The 18,482-nt window shown below is 50.2% G+C and overlaps 1 protein-coding gene across 1 annotated transcript; it reads left to right on the forward strand.

Annotated features, from left to right (window-relative positions):
- Positions 1-11,776: 11,776 nt before the first annotated feature.
- On the forward strand, positions 11,777-17,941 carry LOC116286098 (spermatogenesis-associated protein 31E1-like). Its single transcript, XM_072952607.1, has 4 exons — positions 11,777-12,016; positions 12,771-12,822; positions 13,395-13,455; positions 13,729-17,941. Exons 1-4 carry the CDS (start codon positions 11,831-11,833, stop codon positions 17,894-17,896), a joined length of 4,467 nt encoding a protein of 1,488 aa, XP_072808708.1. The 5' UTR covers positions 11,777-11,830; the 3' UTR covers positions 17,897-17,941.
- The last annotated feature ends 541 nt before the right edge of the window (positions 17,942-18,482 follow it).

An 18,482-nucleotide genomic window follows, 5' to 3' on the forward strand; every position in this document is an offset into this window, starting at 1 on the left:
ACACAGAACATTCCCTTCTTACACACACCTGCCTCAGCTGCGACAATGATCATCCATACAAGGCCTGGAAGCCTGAGTACCAGGACCCACCACGACCCCCACCAAAACCCACAGCGCCGTCCCAAACTCCCCAGCCCTGCCCTTCCACGACCGCCTCCCTTCCCTATGATCTCAGCATCAACAAACCAGAGAATTCTGCATGAGCTGATCACGCACGCAGCAACCCTCTTTGTGCCTGATGCCACGTAAGCACAAGGAGCTAAGGGCTACTCTCCCTTATAAAGGAGCCCAACACCCCACCGCCAGGGCTCCCACAGCCACCCCGTCGGGGTGGCCCTCTGTTGTCTGTGGCAGTGCACCTAATACAGTCCTTTCCCATGTCCATCCTTTGTCTCTGGTAAATTCTTTTACCGCTCTCGCACCGGCCAGCTGAATCCCACGCCAGAAATCAGACATGTAAGTGATTTATCAGAAATGCCTGGGAGGATAAAAAAATTAAAAATGATGGAGCAGGGAGTAGGAGGGAAACGCGTTCTAACTGCCTTGCAGATCTGACACCTGCGAAAGGAGGCAGGGAAAGAGGGAGCCTTGTGCAAGAAAAGCCTCAGACTTCAGTGCAGCTCCGAGAAGTCCTCAGCTAGGTGTCTGGGGAGCCCCAGAGCACAGGCTGCCAGCCACGGGAATCCCACCCTAGACAGGGAGGGCCCTGCTCCATTAGGCAGAACGCTGGCTGGGAGCAGCCTGGGGGAGCACGGCCTCAGGGTGAAGTCTGCAGAGGGGTCTGAGGCGTCAGAACTCACCCGTGTACAAAGGCCCTCTGTCCCCGTCCTGGGCAAGACTTGTAAACAGTATTTATTGAACACTCACGTGCAGTGTTTCTCGCTCGGCCCTTGCACCAATTCGAGTTGCAATTTCTTGCCTTTGGTGAAAGCTTGAGGTCAGGGGCCACCTGTAAGGTTCAGCAACTCACAGGTCCCACCCCACCCAGCAGGGCCAAGCCCTGGAAGCCGTGTTCTCCCAGCCCAGCTGCCTGCGACCTTGCGCCGGGGGCGGCGGCGGGGACGGGGGCAGCAGCAGCCGCTGGAAGCTGGGGGACGCCCTCCCCACTTTACTGAAGAAACCGCGGGTAACAGGTGCCGGGTGTCACACAGTCGGAATGCTTGTGTTGGGACTTGAAACTGGGGAGCTGTTGTTTTCTTTTTCCCCCCACTTTGCTGTACTGTCTGAGATGGCTCTGAACTTGAACCCAAGTGTAAACAAAGGTTGATATTCCCTCCTTTAAAAAAAAAAAAAAAAGGCCCAGAGGTGCAGCCGCTGAGGGCTGGCACTTTCTCACACTCCTCACAACAGGCTCTTCTGAAGGGAGACCTGACAACTGTACCTCCTTGGCCGCCTTACTTAGAAATACAAATCCATTAAACTTGGTATCAAGGTGCGTACCGTCTCCTGCTGTCTGAGAGGTGATGGACACATCTGGGCTTCTAGTCAATACGCGGATTCAGCAATTGTGATGTGTGAGACTATCTCACTGGTTTTCCTAATGATACTGACAGGAAGTAAGAATTGCTTGGCTCAAGGGGTTATTTTAGAGGACTTTGTTTATAAACAAATTCAACCTCACAATATTTTTTTAATCTGCAAATCACACCACTGCAGAGGCTCGTGTCAGTACTCCGCAGCCCCTTGCCTACCTACCTGCAAGCACAGCGGTTCTCTTTGTGCTCCTGCCCTCAGGCACCCGTAATCTGTTTACTGTGAACAGGGTTTCTTTTGCACAAACACACCCTAATTATGTGTCTGGAACTTCACACACCACAGCTGCTACCCCTGACCCAGTGGTCCCAACCGCTCCTGCGCCTCCAGAACGCCCTGTGCCTCGCGTGCTGACACAGGACTGCGGGAACCAGCCTGCTCCAGGGTCTAGCACGTGTGTCCAGGCCTCTCAGGCCCGTTCGCCTCGCTGGCTTCACTCCTATTAACACCACACCCCTTAAAGCAGGAAGCCACCACTGAACGCAGATGCAGGAGGCCAGGCGTAGCCAAGACGCAGGGTCGTTCACTCCTTGTTCCTAATACTCAGGTTATCTAACTTACAGTAGGAAAGGGGGTGGACCGGCTCACTCCCTAAAAGAAGAAGTTAGTGGAGAAGAAACATTAATTAGTTAGTCAGAGCAAGGGTACCCACACAGCGTCGCGCTGGCCATCCGCGAGGGGGAAGAGAAACCTGGCTCCCTGCAGGACGACTCTGAAGCCGAGGCCACGCAGTCCGAGGAGGGGCAGAGGACTCCAGAAGGGACAGACATCCGCACTGTCCGCCGCGCGACATGCCTTTCTAGACCTCTTTCTGTTCGGAGTCAGAGCCTCTTACTGCCTGCCCAGCACAGTCTGCCCAGCGTCAGCCCCACAGCTGCGGCAAAGCTTCTGGGAAGAAAGGAACCTCCCCGTTGGAAACCAGCACCCTTTGCTCTCCCGGGGGCCTCACCCTCCAGAGCCCTGACTCCACCCAGCACCCTTCCCCCAGATGGCTCCCACTGACCACCCGACTTCCTTGCTTCTGCCGAGGCCCCTAAGCCCCCCTGTAAGGGAAACAAAGAGGCTCCATGACAATTGCAAGAAAACCCACCAAAAGTGAGAACGCGCACCACTGACTTGTTAGAAGACTTAGTGCAAACCAAGTAACTAGCTATTCTCAACCAAAGCTCACATTAGAAGTCAGACCCCCCAAAGCCAAGGAAACGCCCTGACTGACAAATCTGTCAGCACAGCCGCTTCCCAAGAAAACTCATCCTCTGCCACCCGCATACCTCCCCTCGCTCAGCCTTCTTCCAACACGGAAACTCTACTTAGAGATGCCAAGGCGCGGCAACCTGCTCGTCCCCGGGGCTGAAAAGCTCACTGGAAACAAGCTGCATCCACTCAGATGGACTTTGGAGACACTCAGATGGCGACTTGGTCTCTTCCTGGCCGCCTGCTCAGCATTTAGCCCACAGCCTCCGTGACGTATCACATCAGCGCAAAGGAAACCTTGAAGACCTTCTCCACAGGTCCTGGCGGGGCAAGGATGGGGTTAGCTTCCTGTGTGACCCGGGGATCGTGCGCTTGTATTTCTGTGCTTCTGCCCCATCCATGGCCGAAGTTTTAGAACAGAAGCTCTCTGTTTGTGTCTGTCTGTATGTTTCGGTGTCTATAAATGCGTACTAATTTTCTACCTCTGGACAGTATTTCAAAATTATAGCATGAAATTTCCTAAAGGGACCTCAATTTTGATTAGCTTAAAGATAAATCCTTACATAAATTGAATTGTTCTAAAATTCCCAGAAAGAAAGGAAACTGAACTTGTGATATTTTCATCTGCTTAAGAGAGCGTTCTTACAGAAATTAACTCAAAGGTTCTTAAAATTCAGGTTTACATAACTAAGATAAATCTTTGTCAAAAAAGACTAATATTATTGGTTCAATAAAAACAGCTATGTTTTCAACATCATGTGCTTTTACTCTACTTGGATGTGCTCTTTCTAAACTTACAAAGGTTTTCTGATTGAATAAACTAGCATTCTATGTACCAGATGTTCTGGATTATGAAAAATGTAAATCTGTGTTTAACCAAATTGAATCATTATTCAGACCAACCCTATTTTAAAAGCACTTACAATCTGTAGTATGAAGATGGCTTCCAAGCTCTTTAGGCAACTTAAAACCTTGGACTTCAGATCAGTTGAATTAAGTAATAGTGTTCTTTAAGTGGCTGTATCATTTATAAGCAAGATAAAATACTGAAAATTAGTTACTAAGCGTAGTTTAAAATTTTATGATTTGGTCTCTGATCTTTACACGGTGAAGAGGGCACAGTCCCTTTACTTACTATCATATTTTATATTAATATTTCTCCTTTTTATTTCTTAAATTCCTCTTTTAAGATGCTTGATTGCCAGGACTCTAAAACAACTCATCTTTTCCACTTCTTCTCAACAAAGGCTCAGTGATTTTGCAGGAACGTCAAACAAGGGACTTCAGGACTTATGCCCTAGACCCTGTTTTGCCCCACTCAAAGGTTTACGATTGCCTTTGAGTCATTCAACAATGACTGACATTTGTTGGTCTTGAACAAAACCAAGGCCCCACAATGTTGAATTTTACTGTGTCTTGTGATCTCAGAAAATAGCAACAGTTAAGGAATCACCCCATCCTTCTGTTTTCTGATAAACACCTTTCGTGTACCACTTAGATAAGATTCGCTACCCACACCTTCTCAGGGCTCCCCTGAGACCTGCGGGTCTCCCCGTTGTTCACCTGTGCCCAGGAAAACACAACCCTTCTACTTCTGCCTTGACCCACTGATAAGACCAGCACCGAGCCTTTTACCTTGCCACCAGCCACCCGGGAGAAGGTCACACACCCTTCAGCCCCCACCCCAAACCCTGCCTATGAAAACTTCTCCCCAAAAACCATCGAGGTGTTTAGATTTCTTGAGCACGAACCACCTGTCTTCCTCGTGTGGCCCTGCAATAAACCTTCCTCTGCTTCAAACTCCAGCATTTCCGTTTGTCTGGCCTCGCTGTGCATCAGCACCCAGAGTTTTGCTGGCAAACACTATCCACTGTTGGTATGTTCCCCTCACGTGCCCCCCTCATGTGAGGAAGAAAAGATGCAGAAGGCTGAACTGGGGGAGAATTTATCTCCCCTAGCAGGAATAAGATTTCAGTATTGCACTCTGGCCAAGTGCTTTCTCCAGAGGGTAGACTTCTGTTACACAGAAAGCTCGGGGCATATTTCAGAACAGTTCACATCCTCTCAGCGACCACCCTGTCCCTCTCACCCCCTCCAGAGCCACCGGAGCGCCCTTCTCCATCTTCCCCATGAGAAACTGCAGGGGTTCTAGGAGGGAGAGCCCCCAAGACTGTGGCTTACCTAGTCACAACTGGCCTCTAGAGATTTGTCAAAATGACCATTTAAGTCATCCTACCTGTCCCGCCCCAGGTAAACAGGTCTGGGCTCCTGTGTCTCCCTGGATGTGCCTCTCTCTCCAAATTTCAGGATGGCCGTTAGCCTTGCGATCTTAGTGCTTTGACGAGTTCAAGAAAAGTCGATTTCTGACTTGTCCAGAGTTTTCTTACTGCAAGGATAGGAGAAATTGCTTATGTAACCACAGTACGTCTGTTAATACAAACAGATTAACATTGGCACTACACTGTTAACTAGACTACAGGTTTCACTATAATTTCATCAGTTTTTCCACTAATGATCTTTGTTCCAGGATCCAAACAAGAATAACATACTGCACTTAGTCATCCTCAATCTGTCGCGGTCTCTCAGTCTTTTCTTGTTTTTCATGACTTTTTCAGTTTTGAAGATCTTTTTTTTCTTACATTTTCTCATGATTAGACTTGGATTATGGGTTTGGGGAAAGTATCGGACAAAGGTTAAGTGCCCTTTTAAGGCATCATCTCAGGACATGTATGATACCAATGTGACTTACAATTGGGGATGCTGTCTTGAGCACCTGGCTTAGGTGGTACCCACCAGGTTTCTCCACTGTTATTCTTTATCTTTCTCAAATCTCTATTAGCTAGAAGCTAATCACTAAATTCAGCACCTGCTCAAGGGCAGGGAAATTAAACTCAATCTCTTGGAGGCATGGATAACCATATCCATATATCTTCATATATTGGTTGTAATTTTTCTGTAATTTATTTTCATGGTCAATAAATTTTTTATATTAGTGTGGACTCAAGGACACTTGTTTTATTCTTTGGGTTATAATCCAGCATTTGGTTGGTTGTTTTGTTGCTCAACTTGTTAAAATTGTCTAGCTCAATCTTTGTTTGAGCTTATGATTCATTCAGCCTGTCTGTCTTGTGTAAATGAATGCCACGTTCCTGTTTCTCCCTGTGGGTGCCTGTCACTCTCTAGACTTTCTGCTGATCATTTGTCCTGTAACCTCAGTTCTCTGATGGGTTTGGAAAAGACATTAATTTCCAACAATGCTCTTTCCAGCTCTCTACATCTCTGAAGTCAATTGTAAAATTTCGATATCTGCCAGAAACACCTTTCCATTTATTCATAAAAATGTCTCAGAAAAAAAATCTCTGATAAAACATGATCCAAGAGCTCACATGAAAATAATGGATTGTATAATTACAACACAATTTTGGACTCACTGGTCCTATGTGCTCTGAAGTCTTTTAATCCCGGATGGTGCCATTAAAGAAAATAAAAATAGAGAGCTAATTTCTCAGTTTTATTTCCATTATCTCCCTTTGCATCACTTCCATTTGTCCCTCACTTGACAAAACCTATTACACACATGAGGACCATGACTCTTGGCTTGTTTTATACCCGCGTCATCAATCACGCCTTTTGTGCTACAGCAGTGAGCTCACTCCCTGCTTTGTCCACAGCAGAAAACACAGTAAATTATCTAAAACAGAAAGCTCACATTACTCGCATGAAAAACAAGCAGGGGTGGGGGGTGTTCATGTAACCCCCCATCAATCAGCCCTCACACAGAGGTAGAACAGCACACATCAACGGCAATAAATAATGAAGGCTTTTCAAATGGCCGTACCCCTAGGATCTCAGAGAGAAACACAACATGCATTTAGGGCTTGAAGTTCAAAGCAGGCCAGCGAGAGCAGACCTAACACCATGGTACAGATTTGGGCGCCTACCTGAGGGAAAATCAGCTACCTAAGGCACTGGACGGGTGCTGAGGAAGGAGGATGAAGACGGACCACCCCGTGTGATGAAGCACTGCAACGGTGTATCCTGACATTTAAGCTGTGAAAGTTCTTTTCACCTTAGAAAGAGGTCCACACCTAAGGGGCGTATTATCTGAACAAACTCAATAACCTGTTGACCACTTGAATTAATTAAAAAAAAAAACTTGTGGTTGTTGAGGACTCAAATTATTTGTCAAAAAAACCCAGAAAGCTGAAGTTTCTCAACTGAATATTAGCACATTAAATGAAGACACCAGCATCAGTAGAATTAGGGGAGCGATAAAATGTGCAGTATATTAATGGCCTCTCTATCGCTTCCCCATATTCTACTGAAATAAGCAATGATTCAATAGAAAAGGGAATCTTTCTGAAATTCACCTTAATAATTGAGCAGCAGGCACTTCCTATATTTATGTCTTCTTTTATTCCAGAGATGGGAATCATCATGCATGTCAGGGATAACGTAATATTGCTTAATTTGGGGGGGGCAGGTTTTTTATTTAATACCAGGATTCCTGTCTACTATACACACTACTCTAGTTGGATTCGTTTTACTTATTGATTCACAATTTAAAACACATGCCCTAAGGACTTCGTAAGAAATGGAACGTAGGCCTCGAACAAGCACCAAACAGGATTAGGTTTTACTCTGTTAAATACAAGAAGCCAATTAGGATTGTCAAAAATAAGATGCAATAGAAAAATAAGTCATTTAAGATATTGGATTATACCAAATTATTTTCTGCATCTACTACGGTGATTTCTGGATTTTTCTCCTTTATTCTATTAACATGTTATCTAATAATGATTTGCGGGGTGGGGTGGAATGTGAAAACCACCTCAGCTTCATGAAATAAATTCTCATTAACGGTTTTTGTATCCATAACCATTTCCTCAAGAATTTTTATTTCTTAATTTGTCGCAGTGGAAGACTTCCTTCATCCTCTTTCACTCCTTCCGCCTTGCTGGAATTTACATGTAATCCAGACATTAGCATTGTGCTTCACAGCAGGAAATGCTGAGACCAAAGAAATCGGCAAACTGGAAGAGTATGGTGGAGGTCGGGGCATGGCTGTTAACAAGACAGGACATCTTTCGTTTCAAGAGAAGTCACAATCTCCCTTACAAACACAGATGCGTAATTTATTATCAAAAAAACCATAAACAAAATACAGCACAGTGAAGATGAGCAGCTTGGCGACACTGAAGTGAACACACACACACATCCTCAGATCTAACGGCAGCGCGTATCATCTGCGGTGGGCACACGAGCAAAGGCAGTGGGGTATGTCCCCAGAATAACGTTTTATTATAAGGATGAAAACTAAAAAATTCTACTTGGTGGCATAATAGTAAGTACATGATGGTTCTTTCTAGTGTCCTCTTATGTCCTCCCTGGTCCCACGCTGCTATGCTAGGCGTATCTTAGGGCCCAGTATCTACTTACTGGCTTACTGGAAGGCCACTGTCATGTAAGAACAATCAGGTCATGACTGGCTTGAGCTGTGTGGTGTAAAGAACACAAGGCTAAGGGTCAACAGGCGGTGTGACAGACCAACCCTTCCGCCACCAACTAGACACAGGACCCGGGGCAAGCCACCTAGCTCAAACCCTAGCTAGGCCTTGCCTGAAGGAGGCGTGCCTGGGCGCACAGAATCTCAAGGCTTTGCCTTGTTGCTTGAACCTGCACAAAAGAGTTCCTGCTCTCCAGAAATGTGCTGTCTAGAAGTATCAGACCCACCCACAGGTGATTCTATCAAGCAAATGCTAGGAAGGGGTTTCAGAGAAGTCAGATGACACACGCAGAGAGATTTAATTTGCAGGATTCTCTCAAATTCTCTTAAAGGAGGTTTTTATAGAACTTTGAATCATGCTGAAGATGTTACAATACTGTTGGAAAAATGCAGAGAAAACGAAACCTTGATCAAAACAGCCAAGCAGGGCTGAAGTGCGGACCATCAGAAGTGGTGAGCCCACAAAAAAGTGGTTGGCGAAAAGCGATACACTGAGAGTCTGCTAGTAAGAACGCCCTGACAAACTGTAGAATCCTGGTTTGACTCATTGTGGAGCAATTCTATTTTCAGACATGCTACTGATATTCTTTTGTGTGTGTCAGACCCCACAGCTACACGCTTATGCCACTCATGGACTACTGAATTATAAATGGTCAGTATTTAAAACAGAACCAGATCCGACACTTCATAAGTGTTACGTAAGTATTTTTTTAAAGTACAAAATAAATAAAATAACTTTACAGTATGCCTAACACTTTGCTTGATATTCTTCTATGTATTTCTAAATCTGTCCCTAAATCATTGGATGACATGAGGCAACAAAGCAGCAGACTTGAATTTCAGTCCCAGCTCCAGCAAAAAAGACTTTTGCTTAACTTATGAAGCAGAAAGTTGTTCTATCTATTGAGAAAGATATTAAACTTGATTTGGTGACCACTAAGAGTTAACCATGCTGCAAATTATTCTGTGATCAAAAATATGCACACATTGGAAGTAAATATACCAGCTTAGGGCAGTAAAAACAACTTATACAAGACCTCTTTTGGCATAATCAAGATTATCTTTTTATCAAGTAAAAGATTATTTTCCCATAATGTGTAATTGTCCAATAATGATGAGGCTGGGTATCTAAGCCCTCATGCACCAAAGCAGTCAGAGAGTCAAGAATTTATACTCAGGAAACAATGCCCAAGGCCCCTCCTCGGGTTCCATTAATTTGCTCAAGTGGCTCGCAGATTTCAGGGAAATATGTGTATTTTACCAGTTTATGGAAGGATATGATAACATATATAAATGAACAGCCAGATGGAGAGATACACAAGGTGAGGTCTGAGAGGGTCTCAAGGGTCAGGTGCTTCTGTCCCCATGGAGCTGGGATGCATCACCCTTCCAGGACATGGATGCTGGAAGCTCTCCAAATCCTGTATTTGGGGGATTTTTATGGAGACTTCTTCATGTAGGCATGATCAATCATCAACTCCACGTTCAGCCCTTCATCCCTCTCAAGAGAATGGTGGAGTAGGGCTAAAAATTTCCAGCCTCCTTCCTGACTTGGTCTTTCTGGTGATCAGCCCTCACCCAGGAGTCACCCAGGAGCCCACTGAGAGTCGCCTCCTGGGAACAAATGACACTCCTAATCACCCAGGAAATTACAAGGGTTTCCAGAGCTCTGTGCCAGGCACCAGTGGCAGAGACCAATGGGCATCTCTTCCATCATCTCAAAGAAAACATTGGAAGGTGGTTCCTTGCATGCCCCAGCCTGATTCTCTAGGTCAAGATGAGATCCACATCTCAGTCACAAGGCCCCCTGCAGATGACGCAGAAATCATGGTGCCCAGGATCCCTGCCGATTCTAGTCCAAACTGAGACCCTCCATGCTCCTCGGGTTCCTAGTTGTCCACACTGGGGACCGTCATGTCCCAGTGACAGTATCATAAAGGGTGAAGAGACCATGATAAAAGCACAGTAGATGCCAAAGATACGTTCTTGGACGTGTGCATTCATGGCGGTATAGCCAAGTAACTATTTCACATTTTAAGAAAAATTAACCAGGAAGTGATTAAAAAGCACAAGCCCTAAGTGATACCCACATATTCCCCTGCCAAAAGGGATGTGCAATGACGTCACACGGGAAGTTCCTCTGAGACTCCAAGTGCCCTCTCAGCAAGGAACAGGCAGGACTCGGGGCCCTGGGAACCGGGAAGGAGCAGGCAGGGGGAGGCGCGGGGTGCTCCAGCAAAGACGACATGTGCGGAACACACTAAGGATATCACAAAAGGCTATTTAAGATGACCCAAACCCAGGCTTTGGTCTTCCGGTCCCAATGTCCACTCTAAAGGTGGGAACCTGAGTTCATCTAACCCGTTCCTGGCTTCCAGGTGTGTCACACGTCTCTTCTAAACTCTGCAGAACAGAGACTGTCTATTTTGGGCACAATAAGAAGCGATCTGGTCAAGACAATACACAAAAGATTTAAAGATAATCACATACTTAATTTTGGGATTTGAAAAATACTGCACGGATCTGCCAAAATGCGTGTGTATGTGTGGGCATGTGTGTGTGTGTGTGTATGCACGCACACGCACGTATATACAGCACATCCCGTCAGTCTGTGTTCTAAGCTTTTCTAAGTTCAGAAGTAGAATGCTACTGACATAAAACATGTCATTTGGAGGTTTAATTATTTATCTTTTTATTATACTCAGTTTTGTCAATTTCAAATAATAAATCATTGCTTTGAATCTTTGTGTCAATTATTCTGAGTGAAAATGAAAAAGTTGACAGAAACAATAACAAATTCAGGATTCAAAACTAATTAAGTATAAGTTTCATCTGGGCTGATGAAAGCAAAACACTCATTATGTGGGAAAAACGGAGCTGAGATTTGCAACAACATGGATGAATCTAGAGGACAGCGTGCTACGTGAAATCAGACAGACAGAGAAAGACAAACACTGCCTGTTACCAGCCGTATGTGGAGCCGACTCCCCAGGAAGTCAACCCCACAGAAACAGAGAAGTGGCTGCCAGGGACAGGGCTGGGGGAAACAGGAGAGGCTGGTACCAGGGCACCAGCCGCTACGAGAAGAAGGACTCGGGATCTGACGTACAACATGACTAGAGTTGCTAACACTGGGCTGTCTAGCTGAAATATGCTGAGGAAGTGCACCGTAAGTATACATGTGAGGTGGAAAAACAGTGGAATCGTGGACAGGGGAGAGTAGGAGAGTGTAAGCCCCTGGGAAACAGCCAAACCCTGGAAGAATTTGACTTCAAAGGCTGTGACATTGGTGGGCTCAGGCCAAGACCTCCCAGAGATCCGAGGAACCAGGTAATAGCTGGCTTCCAGGAGAAAGCACAGAAAACTGACTCAGGCCTAGAGGTCCATGAGGGTGGAGGCACAGAGCTGCGGGGTAGGGAGGCGGGGAGACTGTGGCCCAGCCTCCCCCTCTTCTGTCCCCTCCCCCCCGAGCCCTTTGTGACGTGGCCACGGCTCTGTGATGTGAAGCGTGGGGCTCCAGCTCCCCAGTCACTCTCAGTGCTCACCTGCCTGAGGGTAACAGTGCGTTTTAGTGCTTAGGCTTTTCAGAGGAAAGAGATGCAGAATTCGCTCTTCCCTCCAGAAGGCGTTCAGGCCCCTTGGATGAGCTCCAGCTGCACTCACTGGATGGCCGACATCATCTTGGGCGCCCTGTGCGGACTGGGGCTCTTCTTCCTAATTATCTCCTACTTCCAGGGTGGTCCACCCGCACCACCTCCTAGGAAGCACGGAAACTTCAGGAAGGTAAGGAACGCTTGGCTCGGACCCAAAAGCACCTGATTCTCTCTCCTTTATCCTGTCATTATTTCCACCTTTCTGAGTCGAGGAGAGCGCCCCCTGAGGTGGGAAAGACTAGGACACCTATTCTCGGGGAACAACAGGACAGCGGCCCTCAGGGACCAGCCGGGCTGGGCAGGGGCTGGACTGGGCACCGGGATTTCCAGCCAGAGAGCTCAGGCCAGTCGTCCAGGGAGGGTAGAGGGCTCCAGGGCAAGGCCCAGACGCAGTGACCAGGGGCCGAGGGCTGGATGCTGGGAGTTCAGACTCAGCCAGAGGTCAGGCCCCTGAGCCCCGGCTCACCGGCCGTGAACAGGTGTCTGGGACGAGACTTTCCCCGGTCAGGGCTGATCTGAGGGCAGTGCTGAGGCCCCCAGAGCCTCCGACTGGGGCTGCAGGGGGGCCCTGGCCTCGGGAAGCAGGGCCCACCTGACGGAGCCCAGATGCGCCTGCAGGTCTGAGTGCGTGTTTCCTGAGCAGAGGAGCAGTGACGGAAGACATCCAGGGTGGGCCTTGCGTAGAAAATCCTTCTTCACGTTCTCCAGTGAAGGAAAACAGAAAATACTTTCATCCACTTTAAAAGACAGTGAAAGGGGAGAAAACCCACAGAGCCCCGTTAGATGCAGAAAGCTGTGCTGTGCGTGGACGCGGGTCTGACGCCTGTCGGGGGAGGGCGGAGTGAGAGCCGGGTCCCAGCCCCTTGCTCCCCCTTGTCTCTCAGCATCCGCCGAAGGGCAGGGGCAGGACTTGGAAGAAAAACAGAGCTCTGAAAGGTAAGCTCTGTTCAGCCCCGTGTGCCCGAGAGCCAGCCCCCACCCCCGGGCCCTGAGGACCCAGCTCCGCGGTCTCCGAGGACGAGGACGCCGGTGGCAGAGTCTGTCCCTCAGAAGCCGAACCCTCAGGGCGGCTCCTGGAAGGAGAGCAGAACCCACATACTTTCCAGATGCCGCGCTCGGAACGAAGCTGTGAGGGGCCTGGGAAGGGGTGTGGGCCGCGGGCGTGCGGGCCGCAGGGGACCAGCGGGGCCCGGGCGGGGAGGTGGGACCTCCAGGTGTAACTGTGCTGCTTAACTTTGCTCGGATTCCTCCGTGAGGTGACCCCTGCCCTGTAGCCCCACAGGGGGTTGTCAGGGCCGCGGGGGGGGGATGGATGTGGAGGCGCTTTGAAAATGATAAACCCATTCGTGAGCTTTCTCCATCTCTGTAAGGGACCAGGCAGCCTTGGGTGCTGGTGCTTGGGCTGCAGCCTCCCAGTGATGTCCCCTAGAGAGGGACATGGCACTCGGCCTCCTGCGAGGCCCCTAGGCTCCCACCTTCACCCCGTGACCCAGCCTCCTGATTTCCAGCTTGCAGAGACTGTCAGGAGGAGCTGGAAGAGGTTCGGGACCTGGTTTTACTTCTGCAAAGGTAATTTCCCCTCCTCTCCCGGGTTCTCCTTCCTCCCGGAGCCTGTGGGGTGACCCCAGGGCTGCAGGCAGCTTGGGGCTGACCTGGGAGGGGGAGCCCTGGGGATACGGGATGGCTAAAGCCCTGGGGGAGGGGGGATAGCAGGAGCATTGTGAAGTCAGTGTGGGGGCCATGGAGGGCCAAGGGCCGCAGATGCCCACCCCCACCTGGCCTGCCCAGCTGTCCTGGGCCTGCCAGCTCCTGGCTGCAGCTTGTGCCTCCTGTCTCCCGCAGCCACCTGGGGAGGTCCCCCGACAAGGGCGGCTTTCAACAGCAATCCCGCCAAGAGCCCCCTGACAAGGTGTGCAAAGCAGAGCCTGCTGGAGCCCAGCAGCCGTGCAGGGAGTCTGCAAAAGAGGCTGCTCCTGCCATGAGCCTATTGGCTTCCCCTGCTCCTCTGACCCAGGGGCCTCCACCTCTGGTCTCCACCCTGTCAGCAGACCCTCAAGACCAGCCCAATCTGGAGACAACCCCACTGGGTACCATCCCAAAGAGCCCCCGTAACTCCTTTTTGTCGTCTACCATCCCAGCCATCTTGAGTCTCGGGCGCATAAGCTGTCCCATTTCGTTCCTCTCCAGCTGGTGGGAGACCACCAAGGCCTTGTTCTTTCCCACCTCATCAAAGTTCCAGCAAGAGCACCCAGCAAAGGCCCAGTTCTGGGGAGGCCCCACAAATAAGCAGGTAGAGATTGGTAGCCCCTCATTTGTCAACCCGGACATCCAGAAGCTACTGGAGATGCTAACCGCCAAGAGAGTAAAACTTAAGACCTGGAAGGAGAAAGAAAAGGGTGGGTCATCGGCAGAACAAGTGAGCTCTGACTACCATCTGAGCCCTCGAGGGCGTACGTGGTGGTCAGGGGGCGAGGAGCAGAACCCCGCGGCCCCTTGGTCTTTCTGGAACATGAAAGACAAGCCAGAGCAGCTGTCAGGTCCTCGGCAACTCTCCCGCCCGGAGGTCCTGAGGGACCACTTAGTGCAGAAATACAGCCAGCTCTTCTGGGGCCTCCCCTCTTTGCACAGTGAGTCCCTGGTGGCTTCAGCCCTCGTTTCCAGTTCTTCTCAACTGAAGGCACCCTCTGTTTTATTCAACGGAGCCTCTAATGGCTTTCCCGTTTCCATTCAACCCAGTATACCTTTAAGTCTTTCTCAGGCCCCACTCTTGCCCGGCCTGGGGACCCAATCCCAGCTTTTCACTCAAAACTTGCCTCAGTCCCAGCCCCCACCCCTGGCTCCTCAGGCTGAGATCCAGGCCCAGTCCTACCTCCCAATTTCTCTCCTATTCGAACCTTCCTCTTCACCCCAGATGAGGACCTATGGGCCATCTTGCCCTACATTCCAGAAACAGGCACAATCTTTTATCCCACCTGAAACTCAGCATCGGGAATGCCAGCCGCTGCAGCAGCAGCAGCAGCAGCAAAGCGGGAGGCCTCCACCCTCAGGCGTCAGAAGACCTCAGGGAGTCTTCATTCCCAACCTTCCCCAGGCGAGAGGGGCCTCCCCGGCCCAGAGGTCAGTTTCCTTTCTTCACGGGGGCTCAATCAGCCCTAATCTCCAGTATCAACATCTTCCAAAGAGGCTCAACAAAGGTCAACTCCGGAGTCACCTGCCCTGCAGGATCCAACTGACTCTGGAACTGAGTTCACCTCAGGGCCAGTCCTCAGGGACTTACCAGACACAGGGCAAGCAGGAACCCTGGCCGCCCCCTACATTTGTAGGCAAAAGCCTGAAACCACACAAGACAGGGTCCAGGTGCCACAGAGGATCCCACAGGCAGACTCAGACAGAGTTCCAACCAGGAAAGGACTTCAGCAAGGGTCTAAAGCCGTGTCTGAGGATCTCTAAAGATCGCTCCAGGGCCAGGTTCCCTGTGCAGTTTCTAGAAATTAGCTCTGCAAAGGAGTCAGAAAGATGCTTGATGAGGCCTTTGAAGAGTAACATAGGAAGTTACTTATCCAGAGGCCCAGATAAAAAACACCTAGAAAAAGTCTTGAGAGCCCATTTGGGCAGGAAGTTGGGGCAGATTAACCAGGGTTTGATTCCTGTGAGCGTGCGCCAGTCCTGGCTTGTGGCCAGCCATGGTTCTTCTGAGTCCAGCATTCACCAGGAAAGGAGAAACCGTGCATTCTTGAAGCACTGGGAACCCTGCGTAAACACCTTCCATCAGCTTTCCTTCCTCAGTCCAAGCATTCAACAGAAGCTGGAAGCACATATCATAAGATACCGAGTAAGGCACAGGTGGGGCCTGCCTCCCCAGGACTTCGAGCCCATTAACCTTAAGCTATATGAGGCTCAACCCTTGTCCCTCCCAAGGTCCACCTTCGCCCCCTCAGCCACCTGGCAGTCTGGGGCACACCCGAAAGACAGCTTCACCACACTTCTGGGAAAACCTCAGCCCCATCTGGGAGAGAAAGTGACAACAGGAGAGTCACGTCTCACCCTGATGAGTCCCCTCCCTGCCCCCTCCCCTGTGTGCAGGGAGACTGAGAGGCCCCTGGGGAAGATCCCACCTAGGGACAGCCAGGCGCCCTCCGAGGCCCCTCGTCAGGAGGGCGGGCCACCGTCTCAGACACTCACACGCAGCCTCATGGGCAGAACCTGGCAGAGGGGGACTGCCCTGGCGGCCAAGGAAAGCAACACAGAGGCCAGTTCAAGCTCAACAGTGACCAGGAATAAGCCAAGGGGAGAGAGCTGGGGTTGGGCCACACGAGATCCCTGCCAGAGTGCCTCCATCCTGGAGAGGGACTTACAGTCCCAATCTTCAAGGGCCAGACAGGCCTTGGAGGCAACGCAGGTGGAGGAGGATCCTGCTTGGGAAGTCACATCGGGACCCAGTGTGCTGGCCAAATCCCAAACCTCTGACGTGGATCGTCGGAAGAGATCAGGGTTTCCAGCTACTTGTAAAAGCTTGTCACCACCAACAAAGTCAGCTGGCCAAGATCCAAAGAAGCCACGGCTTAAAACACAGGCTAGTGAGTTTGAGCTCGGAAGCAAAGTGGAATCAAAGAATCAGCCTCAAGGCCATGCCACTGGTGATCTCCGTCCAGATTCTCACACTGATAACCTCCTTCAGGACCATGCTACGGGCATGCTCCTCCAAGACTTTGCCTCTCAAGTGCTCCTTCAGGGCCCTCACACTGATGTGCTCCTTGTGGCAGACATCTTGGCTTCTTGTAGGTTCCCGTCCAGTCCCCTAGGGGCACATGCTAGTGGGGGGGCACCAGCTTTCCAGGCGCTATATGGCCTCAAAACAAGTGGACAGGGTAGCCAGGGACAGCAACAATCCAGAAAACCCAAACTTAGGGACCCATATAAGAGCCAAAGTGAGGTGCCTGCTCCAACTAACGAGCAGAGGGCCATTAGGAGACTCCAACCCGGAGAGCATGAAGAACCGAAGAGCATCCAGGGACCACAGGGACCTGGGAAACCAAAAGTTAAGGACCCGTGTAGGGGCCAGATGGCCTCGTCTGATGAGGGAGCGGTCTGTGCACGGCTCAGACCAGGGGAAGATGAGGACTGGAGGGCCTTTAAGAGGCTCCAACCAGAAGAGGATGAAGAAGCAGAGGCCCAGAGTGAGGTGCCTGCCCCAGCTGAGGAGCAGGACTGGGGAAGCAAACCGGGAGAGCACGAAGAAAGGTCTTCAGGCCTGAGAGCCCCCCAAGCCAGTGGGCGGAGCCTTCCTCCCCCGGCCAGGGGAGCTGGAGAGTCCCTCGGCAGGAAACACCTCCAGCCAGGGCAGGGGCACGTCTCACCAGAAGGCCACTTCAGTAAAAGGATGAGGCACTTTCATCAGTGCCTTACTCCCAAGAAAAAATGCAAAGAAACGGAAGTTTTCCTTCAAAAAAGCAAGCCTGCATCTAACACTGCTCAGCGCCAGGAGCCCAACAAAGGCAGATTTGTTACGAACAGCGCGACTGTTGATGCTCGGACAGTCGCCACGGCTGTTGGACAGATCCTGGTGGACAAGTTGGGACTCCATGCCTTGGAGGTAAGTCAGCACAAAGAACCAGTCCAGGTCCAAGGACGTGGACATTCCCACTACGATGGGGTTCTCTGCTCCTCAGAACAGAGAAGAGTAAGGAGAGATATGGACTACAGTCACCAAGCCAGCCACAAGGACCACAGCTATCTCGACAAGACCAGGCAGACCAGAGACTGGGGTGGCAAGTGTGCCTTCCCAATCAGGGAGCCAGGCAGACCTTGCCAGCATGGACCAAGGGTGGCAGGTGCCTCAGGCCACCTGCCCCTCAACCCAAAATGCTGTCCTCAGAAATGTGCTCCTTCTTGTCTATCAAAACATGATCCTCGTTTCTTTCCTCGTAGGATAGATTTTGCCCAAGAAAATATTAAGTACATTCAAAGAAAATCTGTTCCTTATCATGTTAGCACACCCTCTGTGTGCTAATGGCTCCTTCCAACCACAACTTTTATTGTTCCCCCAAATACATGTTTTTTTCCCATGACAGGTGTGGCATCTGTCTAGTGTCCTGCTGGGGAGAAGGGAAGGGGAGCCAAGTGCTTGCTTTGGCTTCCAGAAGGGACGACGGGGCCATGGAGGGAGGTTGACCCCAGCGTGGAATTCTCACCCTCACCCCAGTTGCTCCTTTAAGTCCCGCAACTACCAGCATTACAGAAACAAATGAAAGCATCCAGGGCCTGTCACGGAGAACAAAGCCAAAAGATCTCCCCTTTCCCACGATCTGGCTCAGCCTTACTCCCCCCCACGTGCTTTCTACCTTGAACTTGTGCGGCTGGAGGGGAGGGTTTTGCAGAGGCTGAAATTCCCCTCAGTCTCCAGCAAGTGTCAGAGACAAGTTCACATGGCAGATTAAGGAAGGGGATTGGGGGCAGCGCTGGCCCCGCGTCCAGAGCTGGGCGAAACCTTGCCCCCCACCCCCGCCACGTCTTGGTGGGAAGAGGTGACACCTGCCCTGAGCCCTCCCCTCCCTATGAAGCTGGGTTGAGATGGGCCCGGAGCGGCCCCCCCTCTG

Source organism: Vicugna pacos, chromosome 31 (genome assembly GCF_048564905.1).
Source record: "Vicugna pacos chromosome 31, VicPac4, whole genome shotgun sequence".
Classification (NCBI taxonomy): Eukaryota; Metazoa; Chordata; class Mammalia; order Artiodactyla; family Camelidae; genus Vicugna; species Vicugna pacos.